Source organism: Anolis carolinensis, chromosome 5 (assembly GCF_035594765.1).
Source record: "Anolis carolinensis isolate JA03-04 chromosome 5, rAnoCar3.1.pri, whole genome shotgun sequence".
Classification (NCBI taxonomy): domain Eukaryota; kingdom Metazoa; phylum Chordata; class Lepidosauria; order Squamata; family Dactyloidae; genus Anolis; species Anolis carolinensis.
In genome coordinates this window covers 200,329,214-200,357,054 of record NC_085845.1, presented here as the reverse complement: position 1 = coordinate 200,357,054, position 27,841 = coordinate 200,329,214, and the positions used below count along the sequence as shown (strand labels likewise).

General features: G+C 41.0%; 1 protein-coding gene across 7 annotated transcripts in view; it reads right to left on the bottom strand.

Moving 5' to 3' along the window:
* Nucleotides 1–27,841, bottom strand: part of LOC103278810 (collagen alpha-1(VII) chain) — a 127,488-nt gene that overhangs the window by 60,057 nt on the left and 39,590 nt on the right. For all 7 annotated transcript variants that reach the window (XM_062983326.1, XM_062983325.1, XM_062983330.1 and 4 more), the window contains exons 9-25: nucleotides 25,973–26,089; nucleotides 25,491–25,646; nucleotides 24,266–24,382; nucleotides 20,146–20,292; nucleotides 19,924–20,043; nucleotides 16,242–16,400; nucleotides 13,612–13,740; nucleotides 11,744–11,893; nucleotides 9,716–9,907; nucleotides 8,404–8,543; nucleotides 5,633–5,756; nucleotides 4,670–4,813; nucleotides 4,366–4,556; nucleotides 2,792–2,911; nucleotides 2,310–2,327; nucleotides 1,678–1,704; nucleotides 158–232 (exon numbers count right to left, since the gene is read on the bottom strand). In XM_062983326.1, the coding sequence (XP_062839396.1) occupies nucleotides 158–232; nucleotides 1,678–1,704; nucleotides 2,310–2,327; nucleotides 2,792–2,911; nucleotides 4,366–4,556; nucleotides 4,670–4,813; nucleotides 5,633–5,756; nucleotides 8,404–8,543; nucleotides 9,716–9,907; nucleotides 11,744–11,893; nucleotides 13,612–13,740; nucleotides 16,242–16,400; nucleotides 19,924–20,043; nucleotides 20,146–20,292; nucleotides 24,266–24,382; nucleotides 25,491–25,646; nucleotides 25,973–26,089 (2,126 nt within the window). The remainder of the gene's footprint in view (nucleotides 1–157; nucleotides 233–1,677; nucleotides 1,705–2,309; nucleotides 2,328–2,791; nucleotides 2,912–4,365; nucleotides 4,557–4,669; nucleotides 4,814–5,632; nucleotides 5,757–8,403; nucleotides 8,544–9,715; nucleotides 9,908–11,743; nucleotides 11,894–13,611; nucleotides 13,741–16,241; nucleotides 16,401–19,923; nucleotides 20,044–20,145; nucleotides 20,293–24,265; nucleotides 24,383–25,490; nucleotides 25,647–25,972; nucleotides 26,090–27,841) is intronic.

The window sequence follows — 27,841 nt, the reverse complement described above, 5'->3', positions numbered from 1 at the left end:
GTCCCCTTCAGGGTGAGAAGGGCAGAATATAAATACTGTAAATAAATAAATAAATAAATAAGATGTGGATACATTTGTTTATTTACTTCCTTGGTTACTTGGTACAGCTATCCCATAATAAGAGCCATCTCTGGACATCTCAGATGAAGCTACTCACCCGCTCTCCTTTCTCTCCTTTGGTGGCAAAACTGAATGGGTCATATCCCCCTCCTGTGTGTAGACCAGCAAAGCTCTGGAAATGAAAGTTCAGGGAAAATGAAATAAAAAAGCAAATACAGTAGAGTCTCACTTATCCAGCATAAATGGGCTGGCAGAAAGTTGGATAAGCGAAAATGTTGGATAATAAGGAGAGATTAAGGAAAAGCCTATTAAACATCAAATTACGTTATGATTTTACAAATTAGGCACCAAAACATCCTGATTTATGGAGCCCCCAGTGGCGTTGTGGGTTAAAGCCTTGTGACATGAAGGTTGGGTAGCTGACCCAAAGGCTGCCAGGTTCGAATCCAACCCAGGAAGAGTGCGGATGAGCTCCCTCTATCAGCTCCAGCTCCATGTGGGGACATGAGAGAAGCCTCCCACAAGGATGGTAAAACATCAAAAAACATCCAGGCATCCCCTGGGCAACGTCCTTGCAGACAGCCAATTCTCTCACACCAGAAGCGACTTGGTGCAAGTCACTCCTGACACGAAAAAAAAATTCCTGTTTTATAACAAATTGACAGAAAATGTAGTTCAATACATGGTAACATTATGTAGTAATTACTGTATTTACAAATTTAGCACCAAAACATCGCAATGTATTGAAAACATTGACTACAAAAACATAGACTACTAAAAGGCAAATTGCGTTGGATAATACAGAACGTTGGATAAGTGAAGGTTGGATAAGCGAGACTCTACTGTATACTCGAGGTGGTTAGGGTAAAAAAATCTATAGTATAGTATAAGGATGAACATGTTCAGATATAAAAGCCATATGGTAGATATTGCTGTCAGGCCATAACAGCATACATAGATATATAAAGTAACCTTTTCTCTACAACACGATACTATTCAAAATCGTTTCCACTACTGGCAATGCAATTGAAGCACATGTGAACCTACTCATCAAATCCACTTTGGATACTCAGTCTACTGTCTAGTCCAGTGTCTGATGGTGTCTTCTATTTCACTTACATCATCAAAAAGACATCCCTGAAGGCTTTCCTTCAAGCACTTGAACCAGTGAAAGTCTATGGGTGCCAGATTGGGGCAATGTTATCATGCCAATGTTGTCATGCCTCCCTCCCCACCTTGAGAGTTCATCTTCCCCCAAAGATGAAAACGTCTTATAACAGTGGAGTGCAACTCTGGTTCAGCAAGATTTTCCCTATCTCCCTAGTTGTGTTGAGTTATAATACCCCATCATCCCCAAATACTATGCTCCTTGACCATGTAGGTTGGGAGTGATAGAAACTGTAGTGTAGCGCATACCTATGGTACTACCTTTCGAGTGAGAAGATTTAGGCCACAGCCCCCCAATTCCACTGAGGACTCTGATCAGAGCAAGTGGACAACAGAAACAAATGCCTATCACCCTCACAAACTATTTTTTTAAAGGGCCTGGGAAAGAGAACAATCTTTCTAGGCCTTTCAAAAAATGTCACCTTCTTCATCTACCTCTAGATCACTTACCACATCTCCAGGTGGGCCTCGGTCTCCCTGAACAAAGAAATGGGAGGAATAATTAGAACTGAGGGCATTACTAAACAGGAGGACTTAATTCAGTCTCAGATCAATAAGAATATCGACAAGCTGGAATGTCTCATAAGAAGGACAACCAAAATGGTAAAGGCCTGGAAGCTATGATTCTACCCAAACATTAGGAAGAACTTCATGATGGTAAGAGCTGTTCAACAATGGGAGATGCTGCTGTTTAGAAATGTAGTAGAGTCTCCTTTTCTGCTGGATTTTCAACAGAGCTGGATGGTCATCTGTCAAGAATACTATGATTCCTGCATGGCAGAAGATTGGACTGGATGGTCCTCATGGTCTCCTCCAGCTCCATGTTTCTATGAAACCGGTGGCTTCCACGTCATTGGGGTAGTAGATCCATTCTGCATTTTGGACAGAACCTCAAAGGAACCATTCAAGGCACTCAAGCTATCTTGGAGGATAGGTCCTTCAAAGGATGGTCCTTCAAAACCAGAAACAGATGCACTGCCCTTCTGACCTGAAAGCCACCTGAGATCTTCATAGGTAAGTATCTACACAACTCAGATGGACAGCCCAAGCAGCATACAGTCAAAGTAAGTTGGAACCCTTACCTTCTCTCCTTTCTGGGCCTGCCAACAAAGTAGAGAAAACAAATTGACAACATACTTGTGAGGATATCCAACATCATATTTTACACCTGAAGTGGAGGAAGTATGTGGCTTAAAAAAAAAATCAGATTTTTCAGAGAAGAGATATGCAGCTTGCATTATATAAATAAAATTTCAGGTTGTGTATAAGTGTCAGCAAAAGCACATCTAGGAAGCATGTAATGTGGTATTAAGTCCAAAAAGCTTGAAAAATTAAAAAAAAATTCAAAAAAAGTCATACTTATTAATGTATGCTTTAAAGAAATCCATAACATCATCATACCAAAGATATAGATGTACACAAAGTAGTATTCAATACTGGATATTTATCTCCCATATGCATATATTCAATAAAACAATTCCACATTGTTGCAAAGTTATGATTTTTCTTTCTTGTCCTTAGTCACATATAGGTCCTTCAAATAATTCTTCAGTGTCTGACTGACCTTGGGGCATCTGAGGCCACATGGTCCTTCTGGAGGCTGGATCGTCAGTGGGACAGGAGATGGAACAGAGATGGGCAGGTCTCCTTTCTCCTCAAGCAGTGACTTCTCCGTCTTTTCTTCCTTGTCACCAAGTTGAGAACAAAAAAAATTGGATTAAGGTATTTTGTTCCATGGCAAGGTGGCAGTTTCCATATGTGGTTCATCTACTCTTAGTTTTGGTCTACATTTTAAAGATGTTATCAAACATGCTAAAGGAAGGATCCAATGTTCTATTCCTTTAAAATTCATATTAAAAGTTCATCCTAAAATCCAGAGTGGATCCATAGTCTCATAAACATGAGGACCTTCAGCAACCATGGATTCAACCCAAGATGTTTTATGCTGGCTGATGAATTCTGAGAGTTCTAGTCCAAATAAAAGTAACTTCCCCAAAGTCCATGGATGCATCCCATATGTTCTTCCTTCTTTGAGGACAGAAACATGGATGCCACACACCCCTCCAGATTAGATTGTTGCCTCAGGCATGACAATCGACACTATCCTGTTGGAAGGGTTGAAAATCTTTCCACCTGCCGGTCCTGCTGGTCTATGGGTGTGGAATGTCATGGTCTGAGGACTGGACTATTCTTTACTACAAAAACCCTCCTGGTTGAATTTGGGCAAAGTACATTATCTCAGTCTTATATGTGAGCAATGGTAGGATCTCCTCTGAATTTCTCTCTTCAAAAAAATCCTAGGAGAAGCTCACCATGAGTTGGAGTCAACCTGAAGGCATGTAACAACAACAGCATGGTATAGGTTGAATTTTTTTTAGAATTGAATTAAGTTTAAATCCTTCATCAGCCACTGATATCCATTGGTGACCTCAGGCAAGTCACACTTTCTCATCTTAAAGGAAGGCAACAGCAATCAATAACTAGTATGGTGTTGTTGTTTGAGTGCTGGATTAGTATTATGTGAGACCAGACTTCTAGCTCCATTCAATCATGGCGACATACTTGGTGAGCTCAGACAAGTCACATTCTCTCAGCATTGGAAGAAGCCAGTTGTATTCTTCTTCTTCATTCACGCAGACGTTTCTGACTCTTCATGACCTCATGGACCAGTCCACGGCAGAGCTCCCTGACAGCCGTTGCTGCCCCCAGTTCCTTCAAGTTCATGCCAGTCCCTTCAAGGATACCGTCCATCCATCTTGCCCTTGGTCGTCCTCTCTTCCTTTTTCCTTCCATTTTCCCCAGCATCACAATCTTTTCCAAGCTTTCCTGTCTCCTCATGATGTGGCCAAAATACTTCAACTTTGCCTCTCATATCCTTCCCTCCAGTGAACAGCCGGGCATTATTTCCTGGAGGATGGACTGGTTGGATCTTCTTGTGGTCCAAGGCACTCTCAGGATTTTCCTCCAGCACCAAAGTTCAAAAGCATCTATCTTCCTTCACTCAGCCTTCCTTATGGTCCAGCTCTCATATCCATAGGTTACTATGTTGTATACCTCCTGAATAATAGGTCATCCCAGAGTCACCAAAAACAGAAATGACTACTTAGGACCAGTGGAATGACCAGAAAAGATCCTCACCTTGTTATGTTGTGTCACAATAGCACCTTGCAGGGAGCCAAAGCAAATGGTTTCTATGAGCTCCCTTATGATCTGTGGGAGATCATCAAAAGTGCTGACATAGAAGAGATTTTCCAAATTCTGATTCATCAGGATCTTCTTTAGTTCCTCAGGGTCAGCTCCTGAAACACCTATAATGATGAGACGAATCCCTGTGGCAGAAAATTTAAATCAGTCAATCTGTAAATATTCCTTTCCTCCCGATAAGGAAAAACACAATTCTGTGAAGCGCATAATCCTGAGGGTCTCGGAAGCATAGTTTTACCTAGAACATGGGCCACTTGGGCTGGGGGCAACACATCGTCCTGAGAAGGACCATCTGTCAGCAGGACCAATGTGTGTGGCACTGAAGGCCTCATCCCTTTGGAAGCTTGAAACACCTCCTTCAGCATATAGCGAAGGCCTCTCCCTGCATGGAAACACAGATAAACATGACAGAAGGACACCAGCATCAAAGAACAAAGGGGAATAAGGAAGAGCATTTAAAGGTGACTTTGTTGGACTTTGTTTATCCAGAAACACCCAGGCAATAAAAGACAGCAGCAGTTAACAAATCCATGTCGGTTGGGCTGAAAATACACTCCTGGTTTTGGATTGCTTTAAAGGAACTGTCTAAGGTGCTAAAGCGATTATGAGGCTATGATTAAGAACCTTGGATAGCTCCTTTGAAGCCAGAGTGGATTCACTGCCCTACAGACATAGAAGCCATTAGTTACTGCAGCCAAAAATGATATTTGCAGGCTAATCTGTGATTGTTGGGATGGCTTCACTTTTGATTTCATGCCCATGCCTCTTGCATCTACTCCAAATTATATGGGAGCTCTCCCTGTACTAACACTCTGTCATGAAAAGAGTCCAGTTCCAACACTCGCAAGGGTTGATTGAATAACTGGACTGTTACAAGTTACTCATGTGAGGCACAGAAGCACTTTCTGCCTGCCTATCTTGTTTTATTTTAATTAATACAAGACAGCAATACAAGCTGGAATTTCCAACCAGGTGATGTTCCTCTTCCACCATTTAATGAGGCCACACCCTCTAAAAACTACATTTACATAAAAGAGTAATATTATCCCTTATAGGTCACAGTACAAACTTAGTTACAACTTTAGTATCGAGGAATGGAATAAATTACAGTTTATTGGTTATTTATAATTAGCTATCTCTAAGAGCTGGTAAAATGAAGAAAGGCACAATGAATTCACTTATTCTCATAGGTTGCACTTACCTGTTTTTGTGTTTCCCCCAACATAACGAAGTCTCTTGAGAGCTTTCAGCACACCATTCCGGTCTTTATACCGATCAAAGTGGAATTCCATTCTGGGTTCTTCACTATACTGGGTGACAGCAATCTGAGACATAGAAAATATGGTCAAAAAGACTGAAACAAACTACAGAAGGCCTGTGAATTATGTGAATTCATGTTACATGGTTTTAGTTATATGCAAAGATTCCCTTCATGGATGAAAAAAAGGCAGTAGGGAACCAGGTTGCCTGTGATAAGATCCCAAAGGCAGCAATTTCTTGGGTGCCAAATCTGGCAAGAAAGCTGATTGTGTACAGCCTGTGTCTTTGTGCAAAGGAAAGAGATGAATTCCACTGAGGATGGAGTCAGTCTGTTTCCTCTACAGAGAGAAGTAATGGAAGTGGCTTGGCTTCTGTCTACGGAGAAGAGAGCTTGTCTCCTTTCTCAGTGGAGAGAAGAAACTGAAACTTGACAGCATTTCTATCTATAAGAAAGGAAAGGTTGTATTTTTCAGCCAATAGAAGCACAACCACATGCTTATCATTTCTTTCTGCAGAGGAAAGAGATGGACACATTACTTAGTGGACAGAAATTCAGCCAGCCGCCTCTCTTTTCAGAGGAAAGAGATCAACTCCTTTCTCAACAAAGTCTTCCAACTGGATTTGGTGCCAGAGGAGGAAGCTGCTTTCAGGAACTCTGTATGGACAGAATGTGTCCTAATGTGGCTTCTTCATAGGACAACAAGAGTGAGAAATACTTCAACTATGTACTATACAGTATGTCAGCAGCATAATAGCTAGGAGGTTCCAAGAATTATACAAAAATAATAGAACACAAAGAGTCCCAAGCACAGACACCTCATGAAATAAATGAACCTATTGTGATTGAAACATTTTTGGTAATAATAATAATAATAATAATAATAATAATAATAGTAATAAAACCACACTACAAACTAGAGCTGACAGCTGGCACAATAAAACATTGCATGGAAAGTTCCTTGACAAAATTGAAAGAAAAGCTGATAAGGAGAAGACCTGGCTCTGGCTCACAAATGGGACCCTGAAGAAGGAGACAGAAGGCCTGATCCTTGCAGCCCAGGAGCAAGACATCAGGACAAAGGCAATCAAGGCAAAGATTGGAAAATCAGCTGATGACCCAAAATGCAGACTGTGCAAGGAAACCGACGAAACCATTGATCATCTCCTCAGCTGCTGTAAGAAAATTGCACAGACAGACTACAAACAGAGGCACAACTACGTGGCCCAAATGATTCATTGGAACTTATGCCTCAAGTATCACCTCCCTGCAGTAAAGAACTGGTGGGATCACAAACCTGCAAAAGTATTGGAAAATGAGCACGCAAAGATACTGTGGGACTTCCGAATCCAGATCGACAAAGTTCTGGAACACAACACACCAGACATCACAGTTGTGGAAAAGAAAAAGGTTTGGATCATTGATGTCGCCATCCCAGGTGACAGTCGCATTGACGAAAAACAACAGGAAAAACTCAGCCGCTATTAGGACCTCACAATTGAACTTCAAAGACTCTGGCAGAAACCAGTACAGGTGGTCCCGGTGGTGATTGGCACACTGGGTGCCGTGCCAAAAGATCTCAGCCGGCATTTGGAAACAATAGACATTGACAAAATTATGATCTGCCAACTGCAAAAGGCCACCCGACTGGGATCTGCGTGCATCATCCGAAAATACATCACACAGTCCTAGACACTTGGGAAGTGTTCGACTTGTGATTTTGTGATACGAAATCCAGCATGTCTATCTTGTTTGCTTTGTCATAATAAAATAATAATAATACTAATAATAATAATAAAAACTTTATTTATACCCCGCCACCATCTCCCTGCAGGGACTCGGGGCGGCTCACATGGGGCAAAGCTCGATCAGCATAGTTTACAAAAACAACAGCATAAATACATTACACAATATACACTAGATAAAACACAATAAGGCGATAGAACAAGAGTTAATACAACAGTGATAATATCAATCAACCACCAAGTACAATTCAGTCGACTTCATAGATGGGGGAACTGCAGCAACAATATAAAAATAGCATCATCAGATTAAAATACCCAAATAAAAGGGACCTAATAAAATTCAGGATAGAATTATAATGTCGACTGAGGCTGGTCATCCAGTGACTGTCTCACCAAAGGCCAGCCTAGACATCCAAGTCTTTGCATTGAGAGCTGAACTAGGACTCAGAGACCAAGGTTTAAGTCTCCACTTGGCCATATAAACATGCTGGGTGCCCTTCAATAAGTCATATTCTCTCAGCCAGGGAAAGGCAGGGTTAACCTTCTGAATAAAATTTACGAAGGAAAGACTAGCATAGGTTTGTCACACGTCTGCAAGCTCACATGATCTAGTGCAGACGTGGGCAAACTTGTTCCCTTCAGGTGTTTTGGACTTCAACTCACACAATTCCTAACAGCCTACCAGCTATTATGAATTGTGGGAGTTGAAATCCAAAACACCTGGAGGGCCCAAGTTTGCCCATGCCTGGTCTAATGGCTTCCGTGTTGGACTAAGGGAGACCTGGGTTCAAATTGCTGCTCAACTATAGGAACCCACTGGGTGTCCTTGGGAAAGTGTCAATCTCTTACGTCTTAGAAGAAGACCTCCTTGGAGGAACCGAATGATAAAGACACACAACAAGAAATAAAATAAATTACAAAGAGCTGGAATGACCACATTTTACACTCCACGCATGGCCACATTTTTACCTGTGTCCCTTCAGGCCCAATTTTGGGGAAATAGGAGACAATGCGGAAGAGGAAGTCCTTGACTTTGATGAAGTTGCTTTGTCCGATGCTTGAAGATTCGTCCACCAGGAAGGCAATGTCTGCTTTGAATTTACTGCAGACTGGAAGGAAAAAAGAAGGTGGTGACTTCTTTCCATAAGAAGCAACCCTCGGGATCCACAGATTCTCCACCCAAAAGTTCAACCATCAGTGGTTGAAAATATTCAAAAAGTTCCCCAAAAAGCAAACCTTGATATTTTCATTTTATAGAAGAGATACTATTTTACTATAAATGGGGTCCTGGAACCAGACTCCAGCACTATATATTTATCTCCTTGAGAACATGCTGCAAGTCACTTCTGTTGTGAGAGAATTGACAGTCCACAGAGATGTAGCCCAGGGGAACGCCCGGATGTGTTAGCCAGGAGGATTCTCTCATATCCCCGCAAGCTAGAGCTGACAGACGGGAGCTCACCCCATCTCGCAGATTCAAACCAGCAACCTACAGGTCAGTAACCCCACTTTCAGGTCAGCAGTTCAGCCGCACAAGGGTTTAACCCATTGCACCAGCTCCCAATAGTTTGAATATATGGAAACTGGTTAGAAAACTTTGAATCGCTCTTCTGTTTTGCAAATGCTTGTAAGGAAGGTTATGGCGACCGTTTTTGGGACAAGAAAGGTGTGCTTCTTGCAAAACCTTAGAAGAGTGATCCAGGATGAGCGTTGGAGAAAGTTGAGCACATGCACATGCGCAGCTGCGGACAGGGACGCCCGCCTGGTTGAGGACGCAAGCCAAGAGGCAAAGTTTGGTGGGGAAGGACTTTCCAAACTCTTTTATCGCTATGAGAAGTGCCTAGATTTCAATGGGGACTATGTTGAGAAATGTTATTTGGGTTTGGCTTTCAACTGCATATGGTAAATGTTTTCTCCTATACTTTGTTCATTTTTAATTCCAAAATGTAATCTACTTTCTGGATAGCCCTCGTATACCCACCACTGAAATTTTGGAGTCGATGGCACATGCTTAAAATGAGTGAGACACCAGAATCTCTAGAACAGAAGCATTAAACAATAACTCCCAACATTCTTTGTCCTTGGCTATGATGGCCAAAGATGCTGGGAGTGACAGTTTAGCAATACATCTGCATAGTGGTGCAGTTCTCAAACTTTGATCCACCAAATCCTTCGGGTCTTCAGTTCCCAGAAGCCGCAGCCAGCATGGGAATTAAGAATTCTCAGAGCTGAAGTTCACAAATACCTGAGGAGCTAACCCTGCTTGAGAAGATGGACATACTTGGTCCAGGAGTGGTCACCGAGGAGACCGACGTCTTAGCGACTCTCTCTGTGTGCGCAGCGGTGAATCTTGGCCCGAGGGAAGTGGCTGTAGGAAGAGTCAATGGACTGGAACGCATCGGCTGGCGTTTTGTAGTGATGGGTATTTCTGGCGTAACAGCCATAAGAGGGGTGGATAGATTCGCAAGAGGACCTTCCACAAGAAAAGGAGGATGAGCAGGATACAGCGATATCAAAAATACCGGTACATAAATCCCTGAATATTATTGGTTACCTTGGCCATTTGAATATATTCTAATAGATTTTTTTCTCTCCAGTTCTTTATAAATAACTCTTTTTCTTCCTCCCAAGATTTTGCTATTGCTAATCTTGCAGATGTGAAATCAGATGTGTTCAGGGTAGTATGTGTCCATACTTTACATCAGGCATGGGCAAACTTCAGCCCTCCAGGTGTTTTGGACTTGAACTCCCACAATTCCTAACAGACTCAGGCCCTTTCCCTTTGCCAAAACACCTGGAGGGCCCAAGTTGGCCCATGCCTGCTTTACATTAAGGTGGCAGAAATCTTACTTTTACCCAAAGCGTGCTAGATTTCAACAGTTTCTAGCAGTTTTGTTGTACGTCTAGAAGCGAATGCCTCTAGGAATCGCACCATGAAGGAATGCATTGATGTTTCTCAATCATTAGGGGGAAATTTAGATGGCTGTCCCCATTATGGCTACAAATACTCCAGGTAAGGATATTATATTATAACATAACCTCATTCCCAAAGTTATTTGAAGCCATCGTTCTGTGCCCTTGTCTCTGGAGCAGCAGAAAGTGAGCTAACTCTATATTTTGTGTTCCAGCCTTTTAAATATGTAAAGACTCTCTGCAAAGTCCCTTTACTTCTCCAAGATAAATATATCTGGATCCCTAAGTCACTTCTCCTAGGCTTCCAGAACTTTGACCATTTTGGTTGCCCTTGTCCTGTTTTGTCTTTCAAGAACAGCCTTAAAACACTGTGGTAAGTAAATGAAAACTGCTTTACTTCAGCAAAACATAAAGTACAGCATACTCAGTGGAATAATGCAAAAGGAAGCAAGGAAGTCTTAGGGCAAACATAGTTCTTAGTCTTTGATGAATTCCCAAATCAAATAGCAGTCCTACTTCAGACAAAGAAACAGCAATAAATCCAGATGCAGACTTGAAGCAGGCACAAGGGGAGCGAAGGCATTATAGTCAGTTTGTTGCCAGCAAGAGCTGGCTGCACCTGCTTCTGCTTTATAGCCCTGAGTCCCCTCACAGTTGCTAGGGCAGTTCCTAATTACTCAGCTACATTTCTGGCAGCTATTCTAGCTGAAAGACTCTCTGCTCTGTTTCCTTTCGCCTCTCCAGAAATGTGGGTACTTGCAAAGTCTCCTCCTCAGATTCTAATTGCCCCTCTGAATCATGAACACTTTCTTGCTACCCTTCCTTTTATGAAGAAGCGGAATCTCTAACAGCCCTTCTATGGACATTTTCCATTTGGCCAATGTCCTTCTTGAGTTGCTTTGCCTAGAACTGGACCCAGGGTTATTATTCCAGTTAAGATCCAACTAAAGCAGAATACAGGGGCACCACTACTTCTCTAAACACTATACTTCTATTGATGCAGCCTAGAATCACATTGTCTTTTTGCTGCTGCATCACATTGTTGAGTTATACTCAGCTTGTGGTTTAATGAAAAACCCTAGACCCTTTTAGATGTACTGTTTACAGGCCAGATATAACACATCTTATATTCTAATATCCGCTTTAAGTCTCCTGCAGGAGAGATAAAGCAGGATACAAATAATAATAATAATAATAATAATAATAATAATAATAATAATAATAGGATGATGATGGTGGTGGTGGTGGTGATGATGATGATATCACTTAATTCCCTGAGGCAATCTCTCCACAGAACACATCAGCACTGCCATAGATAGCCAAGGGGAAGGACTTCCATATAATAGGTAACAATCATAATGCACCCACTCCGGTTTGCAGAATATACAAATCTCACCAGTGTTTTGGGTAAGAGTTACCACTTTCCCCTCGGAGCTTCCAAATATGGCACTGATGCCCACAGTGTATTTGGTACCAGGCAGCAGATTCTCCAAATGATGAGCCCGTACATGGCCATCAAGGAGAACATTCTTAATGGTATTTCTTGCTGAAAAAAAGAGAGAGCTAAAGATGAAAAAGAATTATTCCATTTGGTTTATATGTTAAAGAAAACCCACTACATCCATCTCTCCACATTTGCAGTTTTGACTTTAGTCATCCAATGCTATGATGACAAACGTACTCTAGATCCTCCAGTCTGGCTCTATAGTCAGCTTCCTGTTGGAGATCAACCACATTCTGCACATATATTCCTCATCTAGGAAATAGATAGGCAGGAAAGCACAGAAAAGCCTTTCCCCCATTACTGAGTTGCTGAGAATTTTCCAGGCTGTATGGCCATGTTCCAGAAGCAGTCTCTCCTGATGTTTCGCCCACATCTATGGCAGGCATCCTCAGAGGTTGTGAGGTCTCTGAGGATGCGTGCCATAGATGTGGGTGAAACACCAGGAGAGAATGCTTCTGGAACATGGCCAGACAGCCCAGGAAACTCACAGCAACCCAGTAATGGTGTTATTTGCGAGTTTTCACTTTCATTGGGATGCTATGCCCCTAGTCCCAGAAAATGTGAATGGTTGACTGCAGTTGTTACTTCAGATCCCCAAATTCCTATGTTTCCGTCATTATTTCGTGTTACAATTCACCATAATGTAGTGTGAGGATGTAATCCTTCATTATTTTTTAAGGAATAACTTCAGCAATTTTCTTTTGGCTGCAAGAAAGATGTGGAAAACTATTGGTTTCAATGGCCATTTACAGTCCCTGACTTAATCTCTACAAAGCAGTGTTTTGGAGGGTAGGAACCTTCACATTTTCTGTGCAGAAAATGCTATTTCTACCCTCTTGTCAAACATTGTTGATTTCTGTGCAGAAAATAATTTTTCCTGTACAGAAAAAAAAATTGTACAAAATCTTTCAGGGTAAGAATTTTGTACAAAATACAACCCAAACTGCAAAGATTCATATTAGCCAAGGTCTCCTCTCATTAATGCCTGAAAACCCAAACCCACGCATTATAAAGCCATTTTTAAATATAATATGTCCCCTCTTTCTATGGAAATATGTTCATACTTTGGATACTGGAAACCATGAATAATAATAAATTCTATTAAAAGGAATCACTTCCACCAGAAGTTGCCATATAATCACCAGGAGGATTGAGAACATTCCCAGAAAGGACATATTTAGTCAGATGCTATTAGGTGAGACTGTAGGCCCTGCATTTCGCATTCCATCAATTTCTAGAATGTTTCACCATTCCCATTCTTACCCAAAAGAGTCCGAAATCCTAGAACTAAAAGGTCTCCTCTAAGCTGAATTCTCCTAAAATGTCATTTAGGAGACTTGTGAATTGACATGATATAATGAGCATGATTTCACTTTTGCTTTGAAATGGATTTTAGCCTAACTAGGGGCACATTTCAATATTTTTTTCTTGAGTACTTTTTCCAGTTTTTCTCTCCATTGCAGGAATGACTTTGACAATCCTGCAGTTGTTGAAGCCTGTCCACAATTCTGTACAGAAAATACAAATTTCCGCACAGGAAGATTTAGGACTTCTGTATGAAAATATTATCTCTTGCAAAGAAAATATTGCATCCTGTATGGAAAAGGTTGCTTTCTGTACAAAATAGTGATATGTGGACTTGGTGCAAATATACTTGACTGTCCAGAATTCTTGACAAGAAACATTTTTTACCATTTCTGGAATATTTCTGAAATTTCTTTCTATGCCTGAGACAATGGCAGAAATTCATCTCTACTTACCTTCCTCTTTGTCGTCTGGTTTCCAGGTGATTTTGTATTTGGTGGCCCCGGGAACCGAACTCCAAGACAGAGAGATGGAAGCACTTGTGTAAGACGCTACCTTGAAATCAGAGACATAACCCAGAGGAGCTGCAAGGAAAGACCGGTATCTCAATGAATCGAGGCCAGTGTTGATGAAATATACCTTTCCAACCTTTCTTTGGGCCTTTATACATTTTCTTTTTTAAATTTTCTTAAAATTTAACAATGTATTTCAAAATGGAAACATGTTACAATTATACAAAAAAGTTACAAAGAGTTAAATGAGTTATCAAGTTATCAATTTTTACTAACCAATCTTTTTTCTTCTTTTTAATAATATTTATTAAAACTTTTGTTAGACAGCAGACCCATAGTATTCACTATTCAGTTTTCATTAATCAATACAGTAATATTCCATGTTCAATATTCAATACAATTCTACACTACATTTTTGCATGCACTGTTATATATATATATATATATATATATATATATATATATATATATATAAAGAGTGATGGCATCAGGGCAGTGGACAAAACAACAAAACTACAGGCCCCCCAACCTCGAAATTTGACAACACAACCCATCATCCACGGCTCTAGGTTGATACAACAAAAAGAAAAGAAAACTAAAGTCCTAATTACAGAGAGAGGAATAATTGTTTTTATCCAATTGCTGCCATTTTGAAAGCTAAGTTCCGCCCACTTGGTCTCCTAGCAACCTACTCAGCCCAGGGGACAGGCACAGTTAGGCCTCACTTTTAGGCGTCTTCCACAGATTATCAAATTTTAACTGGATTATATGGCAGTGTAGACTCAAGGCCCTTCCACACAGCTATATAACCCATTTAGAATCTTATATTTTCTGCTTTGAACTCGATTATCTTGACTCCACACTGCCATATAATCCACTTCAGTGTGCATTTTATCCAGCTGTGTAGAAGGAGCCTCATATAATCCAGTTCTAAGAAGATAATTTAAGATTATCAATATACAGTAGAGTCTCACTTATCCAACATAAACAGGCCGGCAGAACGTTGGATAAGTGAATATGTTGGATAATAAGAAGGGATTCAGGAAAAGCCGATTAAACATCAAATTAGGTCATCATTATACAAATTAAGCACCAAAACATCATGTTATACAACAAATTTGACATAAAAAGTAGTTCCATGTGCAGTAATGCTATGTAGTAATTACAGTAGAGTCTCACTTATCCAACGTTCTGGATTATCCAACGCATTTTTGTAGTCAATGTTTTCAATATAATGTGATATTTTGGTGCTAATTTTGTAAATACAGTAATTACAACATAACATTACGGCGTATTGAACTACTTTTTCTGTCAAATTTGTTGTATAACATGATGTTTTGGTGCTTAATTTGTAAAATTTGTAAAATCATAACTTATTTTAATGTTTTATAGGCTTTTACCTTAACTACCACCAATTCCTTAATACTTTATTTCCCATACCACCATACTTCGCCACAGCAACGCGTGGCCAGGCACAGCTAGTGTGTGTATGTATATATATATATATATATATATATATATATATATATATATACACAGTAGAGTCTTACTTATCCAACATTCACTTATCCAACGTTCTGGATTATCCAACGCAGTCTGCCTTTTAGTAGTCAATGTTTTTGTAGTCAATCTTTTCAATACATTGTGATATTTTGGTGCTAAATTTGTAAATACAGTAATTACTACATAGCTTTACTGTGTATTGAACTACTTTTTCTGTCAAATTTGTTGTATAACATGATGTTTTGGTGCTTAATTTGTAAAATCATAACCTATTTTGATGTTTAATAGGCTTTTCGCTTATCCAACGTTCTGCCGGCCCATTTACGTTGGATAAGCGAGACTCTACTGTATATGGAAAATTACCACCACAAGAGGAAATGAAATTTTGGACAGATGATGTGTAAAAGAAATGGCTTGGGGGGAGCGGAGCATGGTGGTATGGGGACCTTTATACATTTTCACACCTATAACAGACCTGGACCAAAGATGAGTAAGCATGAAATTGAATCCCCCAAAAATAGACAAAATAATATTATTCCAGTCTATATTATGGATTAATTCAGGAATTCAGGGGAGAAAGAGGAAACAACCTTAGAACACAATTTGATCAATGGCTTTGACCCAAGGCATTTGAAAAAAAAAAAAGGGAGATCTTAGTGGGTTGTACAAAAAGGCAGATTTTCTTGCATGTTTGGAAAGCTAATAGATTGAATGTGTGAGTGTATCCTCCTTGACAACTGGGTGAAATTTTAATATTGAATTAACAAAGAAAATATATGAATGAACATGTATTTATAACATTGAAGAAGCAGAACTATTCACAGAGCACATCACCCCAAAGGTGGCTTTGTTTGTATGATTAAAGGACTTTGACCTCCATGGCTCAACGCTATGGAATCCTGGGAACTGTAGTTTTACAAGGTCTTTAGGCCTTTTGGTCAAAGAGGGCCGATTCCTGACCAAACTACAGCTCACAGGACTCCATTGCACTGATACATGGCAGTTAAAGTGCCATTAAGCTACAATCATTCTGCTGTGTAGATGCACCTTTGTGATGCGGATATACGTACATGTCCTCGCAGTAATAGTGATCCCAGGACCTTCCACTGCACCAAAAAGAACGTAGAGGGAAATCACGTATTCGGTGTCGTGGGCCAAGTTTTGCAGGTGGAAAGCCGTGGTGGAGCCGTTCAGAGCAAGCTGCCGGGGACGGTCTCTGCCAAAGAACTCTTGGGACGAAGAGAAAAAGTCAAGCAAGAAGTAGAGAAAATGCTGCAAACGCTTTCCAATGCATTTTTCTTGACTGTCAATGGGAAGGTGAATATTAAGATATCAAAACTGTGAGCCATATTCCTGATGCTAAATGCCCAGAACCCTTTCATGCTAATGACATCATTTTCCATGATTTTTTTTTCTAAAGGAAAGCAAATAATAAGTTTAGCAACTTTCTCCCCATAGCAAAAGGAAGTCTGAAAACGACACTGTTTTTTGAGTATATAAGTATTCTGTGCAAAATGTGCATGTGGTTCTTTTTGTATAGAATACTTATATGCTCAAAAACCAGTATGGTTTTCAAAACTTTGTTGTTTTTGTGTAGCAGTCAGCATTCTGTTGTGACTCAGCTGGAACCTCAGATTGACTCTGATGAGGATGATGGGATTCAGGTTCACAATCAGGTTCAAAATGTCCCTGTTGTAGAAGATGAGGAACAAGGAGTGCTAGTTCATTTTCCCACAGCAAGGAATGATGTTGTTGATACTGAAACTAGCCAGGTGCAAATAGACTTGGAAAAGGAGGACAGTTCTCAGTCTCATAATGAGGCTCAGCAAACTAACGAGCAGGCTGACCTTGACGAGAAAGGTTCCTTAGATCGAGCTGACCGTTTGGAATTCAGGGTTCGGAGGAGTGTGAGAATTGCAAACAAAAGGGAGGTCAGAGGCCAAAGAAATGCTTTCATGCTTTGCAAAGGATATTAAAGCAATGTGTTTGGAGACAAACCTTTGTCAAAGCAACTTTCATTCAACCAAGAAGCAAGCTCTCGTTTTCCTGGATTACCTTGCAGCTTTTGTGTTCATGTTCTTGGGACTTTGTCATGCTCTGTTGGGACCTTGTTTATTCCTCGTGATTTTTGGATTTGTTCTCTATGACTTTGTTTTGTAACCATTTTTTGGAACTTTACTTTTGCTTATAAAGAACCTTTTATCTTCTATTTTCTAATAAACTAAAAAGACTTCAACCTGTGTGCAGTTTGGTGTATAAAGCAAGGTGAAGATAACCTGAGGTGCGACACATTCTCTGTATAGGAAGCATCTTTATCTCAGCAGGAAACATGGCAGGCAGGGCCTTCTCAGTGGTGGGACCTAGACGACCTAGATTTCAATCCTTACATGCATCCCTGTTGAAACTCATTATATAAAACGACAATATATAGCTTTGTTTCATATATATCTATATGGTTGAATCTGTGCTTATGGAAGGTAAATTTAGAGTTCAGCCCTGCAAGCCAATGTATTCATTGCAAGGTCAAACAAACCACGAAAGCTTGGGCCACTCCATCTGCTGCTGTTTCCCCAGATAATGGAAGATAACAGCAAAGGCAAACATACTGAAACACAGCAGACCCGACTTGTCTTTGCTCCATCCATCCATCTGTTTATCTCTGCTTATCTTATCTCTCCTTTAGCAGCAACATTTCCCCTGCTGCGCTTCCCTCTCAATGCTCAGGGATAATCACCAGTCCCTTGAAAATGAACAATGAACAATGGAAGGAGAGAGAACAATGGACACCAGAAATGTTGCCAGGATTCCGCTCTGTCCACATTTTGAAGCCAAGTCACCAAATTGTCCAAACCCATGCACTGTTCTCTATCAGATATCTAAATGCTCCAGAATTTGTAGTGGCATTTCAATATTCCAAGATGGTTTAGAGAGAAAATGAGTTGAGAAAAGGTGCTTCAACATGCAGAAATCAGACACATAGTATTGAATGCATTGATCCACAAATTCCTAAAAATAAACACAAAAAGAGATGCAAACAGGTATTATGGGGGTTGAATGAAAAGTAATTCCTCCACCTTGGTAACTCCTCAACAGATGGCAGTCCTAGTCTGCAGCAGGTCCTGGCTTATTCAGTAGACTCTCCTCTACAGTTAGTTCCATTTGGTGGGGAGCCTTAGCATTGAACGGTTGTGTTGTTAAAGTGCGAAGTATTGAACCCTGCGCAGACGGGGAAGCCTTAGCATTGAACGGTTGTGTTGTTAAAGCGCAAAGTATGGAACCCTGCACAGACGGTCGGTGAATGTGACTTAAGCAACGTGCAGTCATTGAATTCTTGACAGGAGAAGGTGTCGCTCCAAAGGAGATCCATCAGAGAATGCCGGCTGTTTATGGGGATTGTGTTGATGTGAGTGCTGTGCGTCGTTAGGTGATTAAGTTTACAGATGTTGAGGTGGGAACATCTGACTTGCATGACAAACAAAGAGTTGGATGTCCTGTGACAGCAACCACTGAGTTTCACAAGCAAAAGGTTGACAGATTGATTCAGGATGATCGTTGTATCACTCAGAGAGAAATTTCAAGCATAATTGGCATTTCACAAGAACGTGTGTGTCACATTATTGCTTTGCTTGGCTATCGGAAGATCTGTGCACGATGGGTCCTGTGAGATGCCGGTTGCGGAAACAGAGTGTCGACTTCTTCCGTGATGGCTCCAGAAAACTGGTTCATCGTTGGCAGAAATGTATCCAATTGTTTGATGATGATGTGGAAAAGTGAATAGTGATGGTTCAAGAGCACATTCTAAGGATTATTTCGTTGTTTGATTTACTAAAATATTCCCATCCAAACTCAAGTAACAAAGGTGGAGGCATTACTTTTCATTCATTACTAATGCCTTTGGAGCCATCCAACTGGTTTTGATTTATGAGTGAGAGACTTCCAAGAGCCATCAACTTCAAACGATGTCTTCCACACTTGAAGCTATGGCTTCCTTGAATTGAGCTACTGTTAATGCAGTCTTCTTTTTTCCCGACTGTCTTCCACTTTATCAAATGTTATCGTGTGTCGTTTCATCTCACAATATATCTATCCAAAGTGTGATTGCTTTAGACTTGGCTTCCAGACCAAAATAGACCAAGGTTTGGAACCCAAGTTCTATGCAGGCTTGACCTTGAAGGAAATGGGGGTGGCAACGGTCAACATGGGCTGGTTCATGAGGTCACGAAGAGTCAGAAGCAACGGAATGAATAAACAACAAAAACCTCTTCCCTGCCTTATTTGTGTTTTCTGTTGAAGTGGGAATGATTGTATATAGAGTTGTTTAAATGTAATTGAGTTATAGTGGTGCAATGTGAGCTGGAGATTGCATCATGCACTGTCTGCTGTCCACTATGCGAGTATGTAAAGAGTTAACTGTGTATTGCATCAGACAGCAGAGGTGGTTATAAATAGCTCCCTGTTATCTGTTATCTCTCTGGTCTCTGCTCTCTGCCTCTCTGCACTCTGTCTGTATATATCATCTTGAGAGTCATCCGTTTGTTAGTAAATCTTTTGTAGAAAGCCAAACAGGCTTCAGCCTCGTTATTGGTACCAGTGATTCTTCGTTGATCTTCCGCTGCATGTGCGTTTATCCAAACCGCGCGCTCTGACATTTTCTGCAGGAATCATAGACATCATTATGGTCCTACCAAATAATAAAAGATCAGGCAGTGTAGTCTTATAGATTTGGGAATATTCCCAGCTATCCTTGATTACCTGGAGTCGGCCCCCATGTCACTCGGTATCCCGCTGCTCCTGGGACTGAATTCCAGAAAACCAAGGCGGAATTGGTGGTGATATCTGTTGCTTTCAGAATCTGCACAGCGCTTGACGACACTGTAAAGAACAAAGAAGTTAGCGGAAGCATCAGACTGAATTCCATGCCTCTGCGGCACATTTTTGGTGCAGTAACAGTACTCTAAGTGGAGAGTTACTTACAAGTTGTTGCTTTAGCCATTATTATGGGGCCCTCAGTGGCGCCGAAGATGGGGTTAACCGTGACGGTGTATTCGGCCCCAGGTTGCAGACCTTGGATCATGTAGTAGCTGTACGTTTCACCCAAATTGACGTTCTGAACACTGCCTTCTGTAACCCAGAGAGAAATGACATCAGTGGAAAAACTCCGTGCCATCCCCTTTTTAGGACACAAAGGGTCTCTCAATGCATGGAATCAATTCCACCATTTTAAACCATAGAAACAATAGAAATGATAATTCAAAAGTATATGATACAGCTTAACAAGCTAAAGCAAGACAATTATAGTTAGATAAAACAGTTGAGAAGTCAGCATGACATATTGAGTATTGGACTATGATTTCATAGCCTAGGATCTGAATCTCCAATCAGCCATTTTTTCTATTATTATTATTATTATTATTATTATTATTATTATTGACACAAAAACATTGTATGACACAGCAAACAAGATAGATATGCTGGATTTCGTATCACAAAATCACAAGTCGAACACTTCTCAAGTGTCTAGGACTGTGTGATGTATTTTCGGATGATGCGTGCGGATCCCAGTTGGGTGGCCTTTTGCAGTTGGCAGATCATGATTTTGTCAATGTCTATTGTTTCCAAATGCCGGCTGAGATATTTTGGCACAGCACCCAGTTGGCCAATCACCACCGGGACCACTTGCACTGGTTTCTGCCAGAGTCTTTGAAGTTCAATCTTGAGGTCCTGATAGCGGCTGAGTTTTTCCTGTTGTTTTTCGACTGTCACCTGGGATGGCAACATCAATGATCCAAACCTTTTTCTTTTCCACAACTGTGATGTCTGGTGTGTTGTGTTCCAGAACTTTGTCAGTCTGGATTCGGAAGTCCCACAGTATCTTTGCGTGCTCATTTCCCAATACTTTTACAGGTTTGTGATCCCACCAGTTCTTTACTGCAGGGAGGTGGTACTTGAGACATAAGTTCCAATGAATCATTTGGGCCACATAGTTGTGCCTCTGTTTGTAGTCTGTCTGTGCAATTTTCTTACAGCAGCTGAGGGTATAACCAATGGTTTCATCAGTTTCCTTTCACAGGCTGAAATATTATTATTGTTGTTATTATTATTATTGAGTTGCTATGAGTTTTCCAGCCTGTATGGCCCTGTTCCAGAAGCATTCTCTCCTGACATTTCTATGGCACATTTATGGCAGGCATCCTGAGAGGTTGCGAGGTCTGTTGAAAACTAGGCAAATGGGGTTTATATATCTGTGGAAGGTCCAGGGTGGGAGAAAGAACTCTTATCTGCTTGAAGCAAGTGTGAATGTTGCAACTGGCCACCTTGATAAGCCTTGCAGCTTCAAAGCCTGTCTGCTTTCTGCTTGGGGGATCCTTTGTTGGGAGGTGTTAGCTGGCCCTGATTGTTTCCTGTCTGGAATTGCACATGGCTGTCTGAGAGAATGAATCTCTGCTTTTTGGTGGTTTGATGTGGGTAAACTTTGTTTTTTGCACAAAAATTATGAAAAATATTGTGCATACCTTCAGGCTATATACATACAGTAGAGTCTCACTTATCCAACACGCGCTTATCCAATGTTCTGGATTATCCAACGCATTTTTGTAGTCAATGTTTTCAGTACATCATGATATTTACTAAATTCGTAAATACAGTAATTACTACATAGCATTACTGCGTATTGAACTACTTTTTCTGTCAAATTTGTTGTATAACATGATGTTTTGGTGCTTAATTTGTAAAATCATAACCTAATTTGATGTTTAATAGGCTTTTCCTTAATGCCTCCTAATTATCCAACATATTCGCTTATCCAACATTCTGCCGGCCCGTTTATGTTGGATAAGTGAGACTCTACTGTGTATATATATCATAAATTGCTTTTGTGTTTAGACTTGAATTTCCAAGATATCTCATTATGTATGTAAATGCAAATAAAGGCATTTGAAAATCCAAAAATTCCAAACTCCAAAACACTTCTGGTCTTGAACAAGGGATGCACAACCTCTGTAGTAAAGCCAGATAAATGTAATCCTACGCTAGATGGCAATATATCCTCATGTTTCTGGCTACGGTACTTCCGCGCTCTCTTTACTCAGCCCTTCAAAGATGCTGCAATGTTAGTATTGTTTATCCTCCCCTCCCATCCTGGTTTATTATTTTAACAAAACCAAACAAAGCCTCTTTTCTTGTTTGAAACGCAAACGCACCTGGTGTCTCTTGGGCACAGAGGTTAAGCAAACAACATGCATGCTTTGTAAGGGAAATGTGCTATTGCAACAATTTATAATGATGTGTATAGCTCATTTGTTCTTTTTCTGAGTCCCAGGAGGAGCAATCTTTGCTGAGAGGTATTTGGGCATGCAGGGGAGGAACAAGTGAATTGCGTGATGCTCCTGGAGCCATTTGAAATTTCAGGTGATAGCTCAGGTAACAAACTCCCTCTCTTTACAAAAGATGATTGCATATTTCTCCATGGTATTATGTAGTCCTTGCTGCTGCACACTTTTTCCATTGCAAAATCCTGGCATTCAACCTGTGTGTTGTGTTGCACCATGATGTGGGTTCAGGATCTTGCAAGATCTTCACTGTTGTTTTCACTTCACTTCTTCACTTCACATTATTTCTTAATTAGTCGCTCTCCACCAGCATGCTCCGAGTGACTTATAATTTAAAATATCATTCCACAATATAAAAACATTCAACAGTGACTATTTGGCAAATTAGATCTGATTCACTTAAATGCACAACCAAACAGCCAAGTCTTGAGCGCTTTTCCAAAAGGTCGCAACTCCGACATTGCTCTAACATATGGAGGCAATGAGTTCCACAGAATTGGAGCATCGGCCGAAAAGGCTCTACGCCTTGTAGCTTCCAGGTGTACCTCCCTAGGGCCCGGTACGTATAGGAGATTTTCCTGGGAAGATTGAGGTGACCACGGATGGAAAAAAGGAATGAGGCAGTCCATAAGATATAATGGTCTTTGGCCATTTCGAGCTCTAAATGTCAGGATCAGTATCTTGTAAGAGATCCGATGTTCTATTGGTAGCCAATGCAGTTGTTTCAGAATTGGTGTAATATGGGATATAGATGATCCCGCTAGCAGCCTGGCCACCGCAGTTTGGACCATTCGGATCTTCTGGGGTTTTGTCTTCGGAAGGCCAACATATAAGGCGTTACAATAATCCAACCTAGTGGTGACTGTTGCATGGATTACCATTGCCAATGCTTCTGTCGAAAGGTAGGATGCCAATTTCCTTGCCTGGCGAAGATGAAAAAAGGCCTGCTTACTTATAGTAGTGATCTGGGATGAGTCCAACACAACCCCAAGGCTTTTAACAGTCACAGACGGAACCAGAACTTCCCCATCAATGTCAGGCAGTGACTGGATTAACTCTGGTGGCTGGCTGGGTCAGAGTATCTCCGTTTTTGCGGGATTCACTTTTAGTCTACTCGCTCGCAGCCAACTCATCACTGCTTCCAAACACAGCTTAAAGTTCTCAGGAATCGTGGTTGTCCTAGGTTCATCATCCGATCAAAAGCAATTACATAGGTACAAACCACCAAATAGACTGGGGATAAACCTACACTGTGTAATTAATACAGTTTGACACAATTATAATCGTCCTGGCTTAATGCTCTGGAATCCTGGAGTTTGGTGACGCACCAGCATTCTTTGGCAGAAAAAACTCCTTGCAAAACTACCATTCTCATGATTCCATTGCATTGAGTTAAAGTGGTGTCAAACTGGATTTATTCCACAGTGTAGATGCACCCAGACAAATACATGGGGACACAAAAGAGAGTTGGAAGAGACCTCAATGGTCATTCAGTCAACCCCATTCTGCCGTACAGGAACACACAATCCAAGCCCTCCCAACAGAGGGCCATCCAGTCTCTACTCAAAAACCTCCAGAGAAGGAAACTCCATTATATCTTTCTCTCTTTGTCTGTTTCTCTCTGTTTTCCCATATCATCCTTCAACAGTTGATGCTTTCCTGGTCCCTCTTTAATTATAAAGAGATGATTGATTGATGATAGCTAAATGGATAGATACTAGATACATAGATAGACACTCCTGGAAATACAGGTTGGCCTTTCCCACCTGAAGACACCCATGTCAGTCTGTATCCAGATGCTCCCCTGACCTGCGTCCATCTGGCCTGGATGGTATTGGTTGTCTCATTTTGGAGCCAGATGTGTTTTACGGGCAATAGTTTCACTGCAAAAGACAATAAAGAACATGTTGAAGATCCCTCTACTGCAATGATGGGCAACCTTTTGCGCTTGGTGCGTCAAAATTCACCAAAAAACCTAGCATGACTTGGGTGGTCACTTCGAGAAAAAAACCCATAATTTCGCAATATGTATAGTTTAAATAACAAAAATATATAATTGTAATATATAACTGTATCTAATAAATCAAAAACTATTTACTACCATTATTTCCATGTACAACAATCTATGGTACCTCTTGCAGTTTCCACGCTGATTTCTCTCTATTGTAGTTTCAATGTAGTCATGAGCAATGAATAATATAATAATAATATAATAGTAATAATATGATAATATACTACAATAATAATAGAATAATAATAGAATGATATAATGATAATGTAATGTGCATAATTCCCATGGAGTAAACAACAAAACCACTGGACCAAATCACACCGAATTTGGCCACAAAAGACATAGTCATCCAATCAATCTGCATGCGGCAGCGTGTCAGCAAAAATGGCTAGGCGTGTCAGTGCTGACACACATGTCATAGGTTGGCCATCACTGCTCTACTGGCTACAGTTACCTGTGTATTAACTTTAAATGAGAGAAGAGGGAAATACTACATAAATATGACAAAATCGATATAACTTCATAAAAGTTAGGGTTTTTATGGGTTACAACTCTCAATATCCTCATGCTGGCTAGAAGAATTTGGCTTTGGTCATCCAAGACAACCTGATGTTCAAAGCTCTCATTGGGCTGGGCTTTAGCACAGCTGTTAAATCACCAGCAGTAATAAGATCTACCAAGAAAAAGGTGGCCAGTTTGAAGCCCAGTCGGGGTGAGCACCCAACTGTCGAGCCCAGCTCACTGTTTATTTAAGCAGTTTGAAAACAGCTTAGAGCGGTAAGTGGAGAAATTAGGTACTGCAAATTGCGGGGGAAGTATTTTATGACACCATAAAAAACAAGACCAGAAATGTGGTGACCAAAAGGAAAATGGAAGTCCTGATGGCTCTTCATCATAGCGAATGGGGCAACAGCACTCCCCTACTGACTGCATGCATTTCGGAAGCATGTCTGAAGAATAGCCCAAAGGAGAGGACTTACAAGTTCTGCCCATTGTTGACACTGGTTGGCTTGGACCTTCTGGGTAGACTGCATAAATGCTGATGGTATAATCCTTATCCTCTTGCAGGTTCTCCAGAAGGTGTGAGGAGAAGCCGCTTCCTAGGATCTTCTCGGAGGTCACCCCAGTCTTGTTGGCTGTGGGACAGAAAGCAGCAAAGGCCACAAATCACATAAGATGAGTCTCAAAAAGTTCTCAAAATATTGTTGGTGGATTCATTTTATCCCATGCAAAGCTGGGGGGGGGGGGTTTGTACTGGGAGAAGGTTGGACTAGTAAAAGAGAGGGTTCCATAACTGGGTTGTAAACTGAAAGAGAAGAATAGAAAACTTACCCAAGGATTAAGTGCCTTCCTTGAAGAGGTCTTCAAAAGCCTCAACCATGTTCTCTCTAGCCATAAAAAGCCCAATTTTCTTGAACAAACGTTCACAAAAATCCATCTAAGCTTCAATTGACCGACTTACATTTGGGGATGTAGATCTTATAGCCCTCCAGTTTCCCTAATGGTGGAGTCCAGGCGACCTTGAGGCTTGAAAGTCCTTCTTCAATGACCCGGAAATTGGTCACCGGAGGAATGGATGCTTTAAGATAAGAATATACAGACATATGTACCAGCCAAAGTTTTGCAATTTCCAAGAAAGGACTTTCTTCCAGTTTCACGGCCATATAGGTTTTAGAATCACAGCAGGCATGGGCAAACTTCAGCTCTCCAGGTGTTTTGGACTCCAACTCCCACGATTCCTAACAGCTGGTAGGCTGTTAGGAATTGTGGGAGTTGAAGTCCAAAACACCTGAAGAGCCGAAGTTTGCCTATGCCTGAATCACAGGATCCTCAAATCAGAAAAGATCCCAGGAGGCCATCCAGTCCAATCCTATTCTGAAACACGGAAAGACACAATCCAAGCCCTCCTAGCAGGTGACCATTTAGTCTGTTTAAAAACCTACAGAGAAGGAGAATCAATCAATCATGTTCCAAAGCAGCACATTCCAATGTTGAACAGTTCTGATAGTCAGGCAGTGCTTCCTAATGTTTTGGTGGATCTCTTTTCCTATGATTTGAACCCATCATCCAGGTTTCTAGGTCAGCAGAAAACAAGCTTGCCCTTTCCTTAATGTGGCGTCCTTTCAAATGTTTAAACATGGATATTCATCTTTCTTCTCAATCTTCTCTAGGCTAAACATCCCTATGTGAGATAGAAATACTGTTTGATGAACATGTAATAATACTGATAGTACCCGGATATGACTGTGAATGTCATGATGCAATACTAAGGGAATGTGGTAATGCCCGAGTCATAACTAAGTGAGGGTTATTGCAAAGGGGTTGCATCAGCCAGTGTCCATTATGGATGACCCATCAGCAGGTGGCTATATAAGGAGGATCAAACAATCCATCTTTGGGGTTGTTGTATGTTTTCCGAGCTGTATGGCCATGTTCGAGAAGTATATTTCTGGAACATGGCCATACAGCCCGGAAAACATACAACAACCCTGTGATCCCGGCATGAAAGTCTTTGACAACACAATCCATCTTTCTCTCTCCTTTGTGACTCAGTGTGAATATCTGCCTATGTTGTAGTTGACTATCTGATGACTCTGATTATTTCCAAATACAAGGAATGAGTATCTATATACTTGTATATATTGTAACAGTGAAGATTAGAGCCTCTGGAAATTTTGGATGAAAAGCTGAATCTGTGAGTTTACTGAACAGTGTGTGTAGATAAGGTCAGTTGACTCTGCTGATAAATGGGGTGAAAGGACTGTGCAGTATTTTGATTGCTTCCGGGAACTTGCTATCCAGCTTCCAGTGGTTCAGTGACGCCGCGATTTGGAAACTATAAATCACTTCATGGCCAACAACCTAGCCCCTTAAACTATTCTTTGAGGGATTCAAAGTTTCCGGGCCTTTGATCAAGTTGACCGCTCTTCTCTGGACACCTTTCCTCTTGTCCATATCCTTCTTGAATTGCTTTTTCCAGAACTGGACACAAGGTTATTCTAGGTGAGGTCTGACCAAAGCAGAAGAGAATAGGACTATGGCTTCCCTTGATCTGGACACTGTTGGTGTATTTTGGTGTTTGGTGAAATGTTGAATCAAGTGTTTTGCTGTTGGAGTTTTGCAACTGTGTATTCCAGCATGCTTTCTAGCAGCACACGGGTTAATGGCAGGCCAGTTTGAGGGATAGCCTGCCTAGCCAATAGGTCAAGCCTTCCGGTCTCAGAGGGCAGACAGGACGTTCGTCATTCTGCTCTGGAATGTGGGAGTTGCCAACTGAAAGAGCTTCGCTGACGGCAAAGAGTAAGGTCATGCTTTGCCTTGCTTAGGAAAG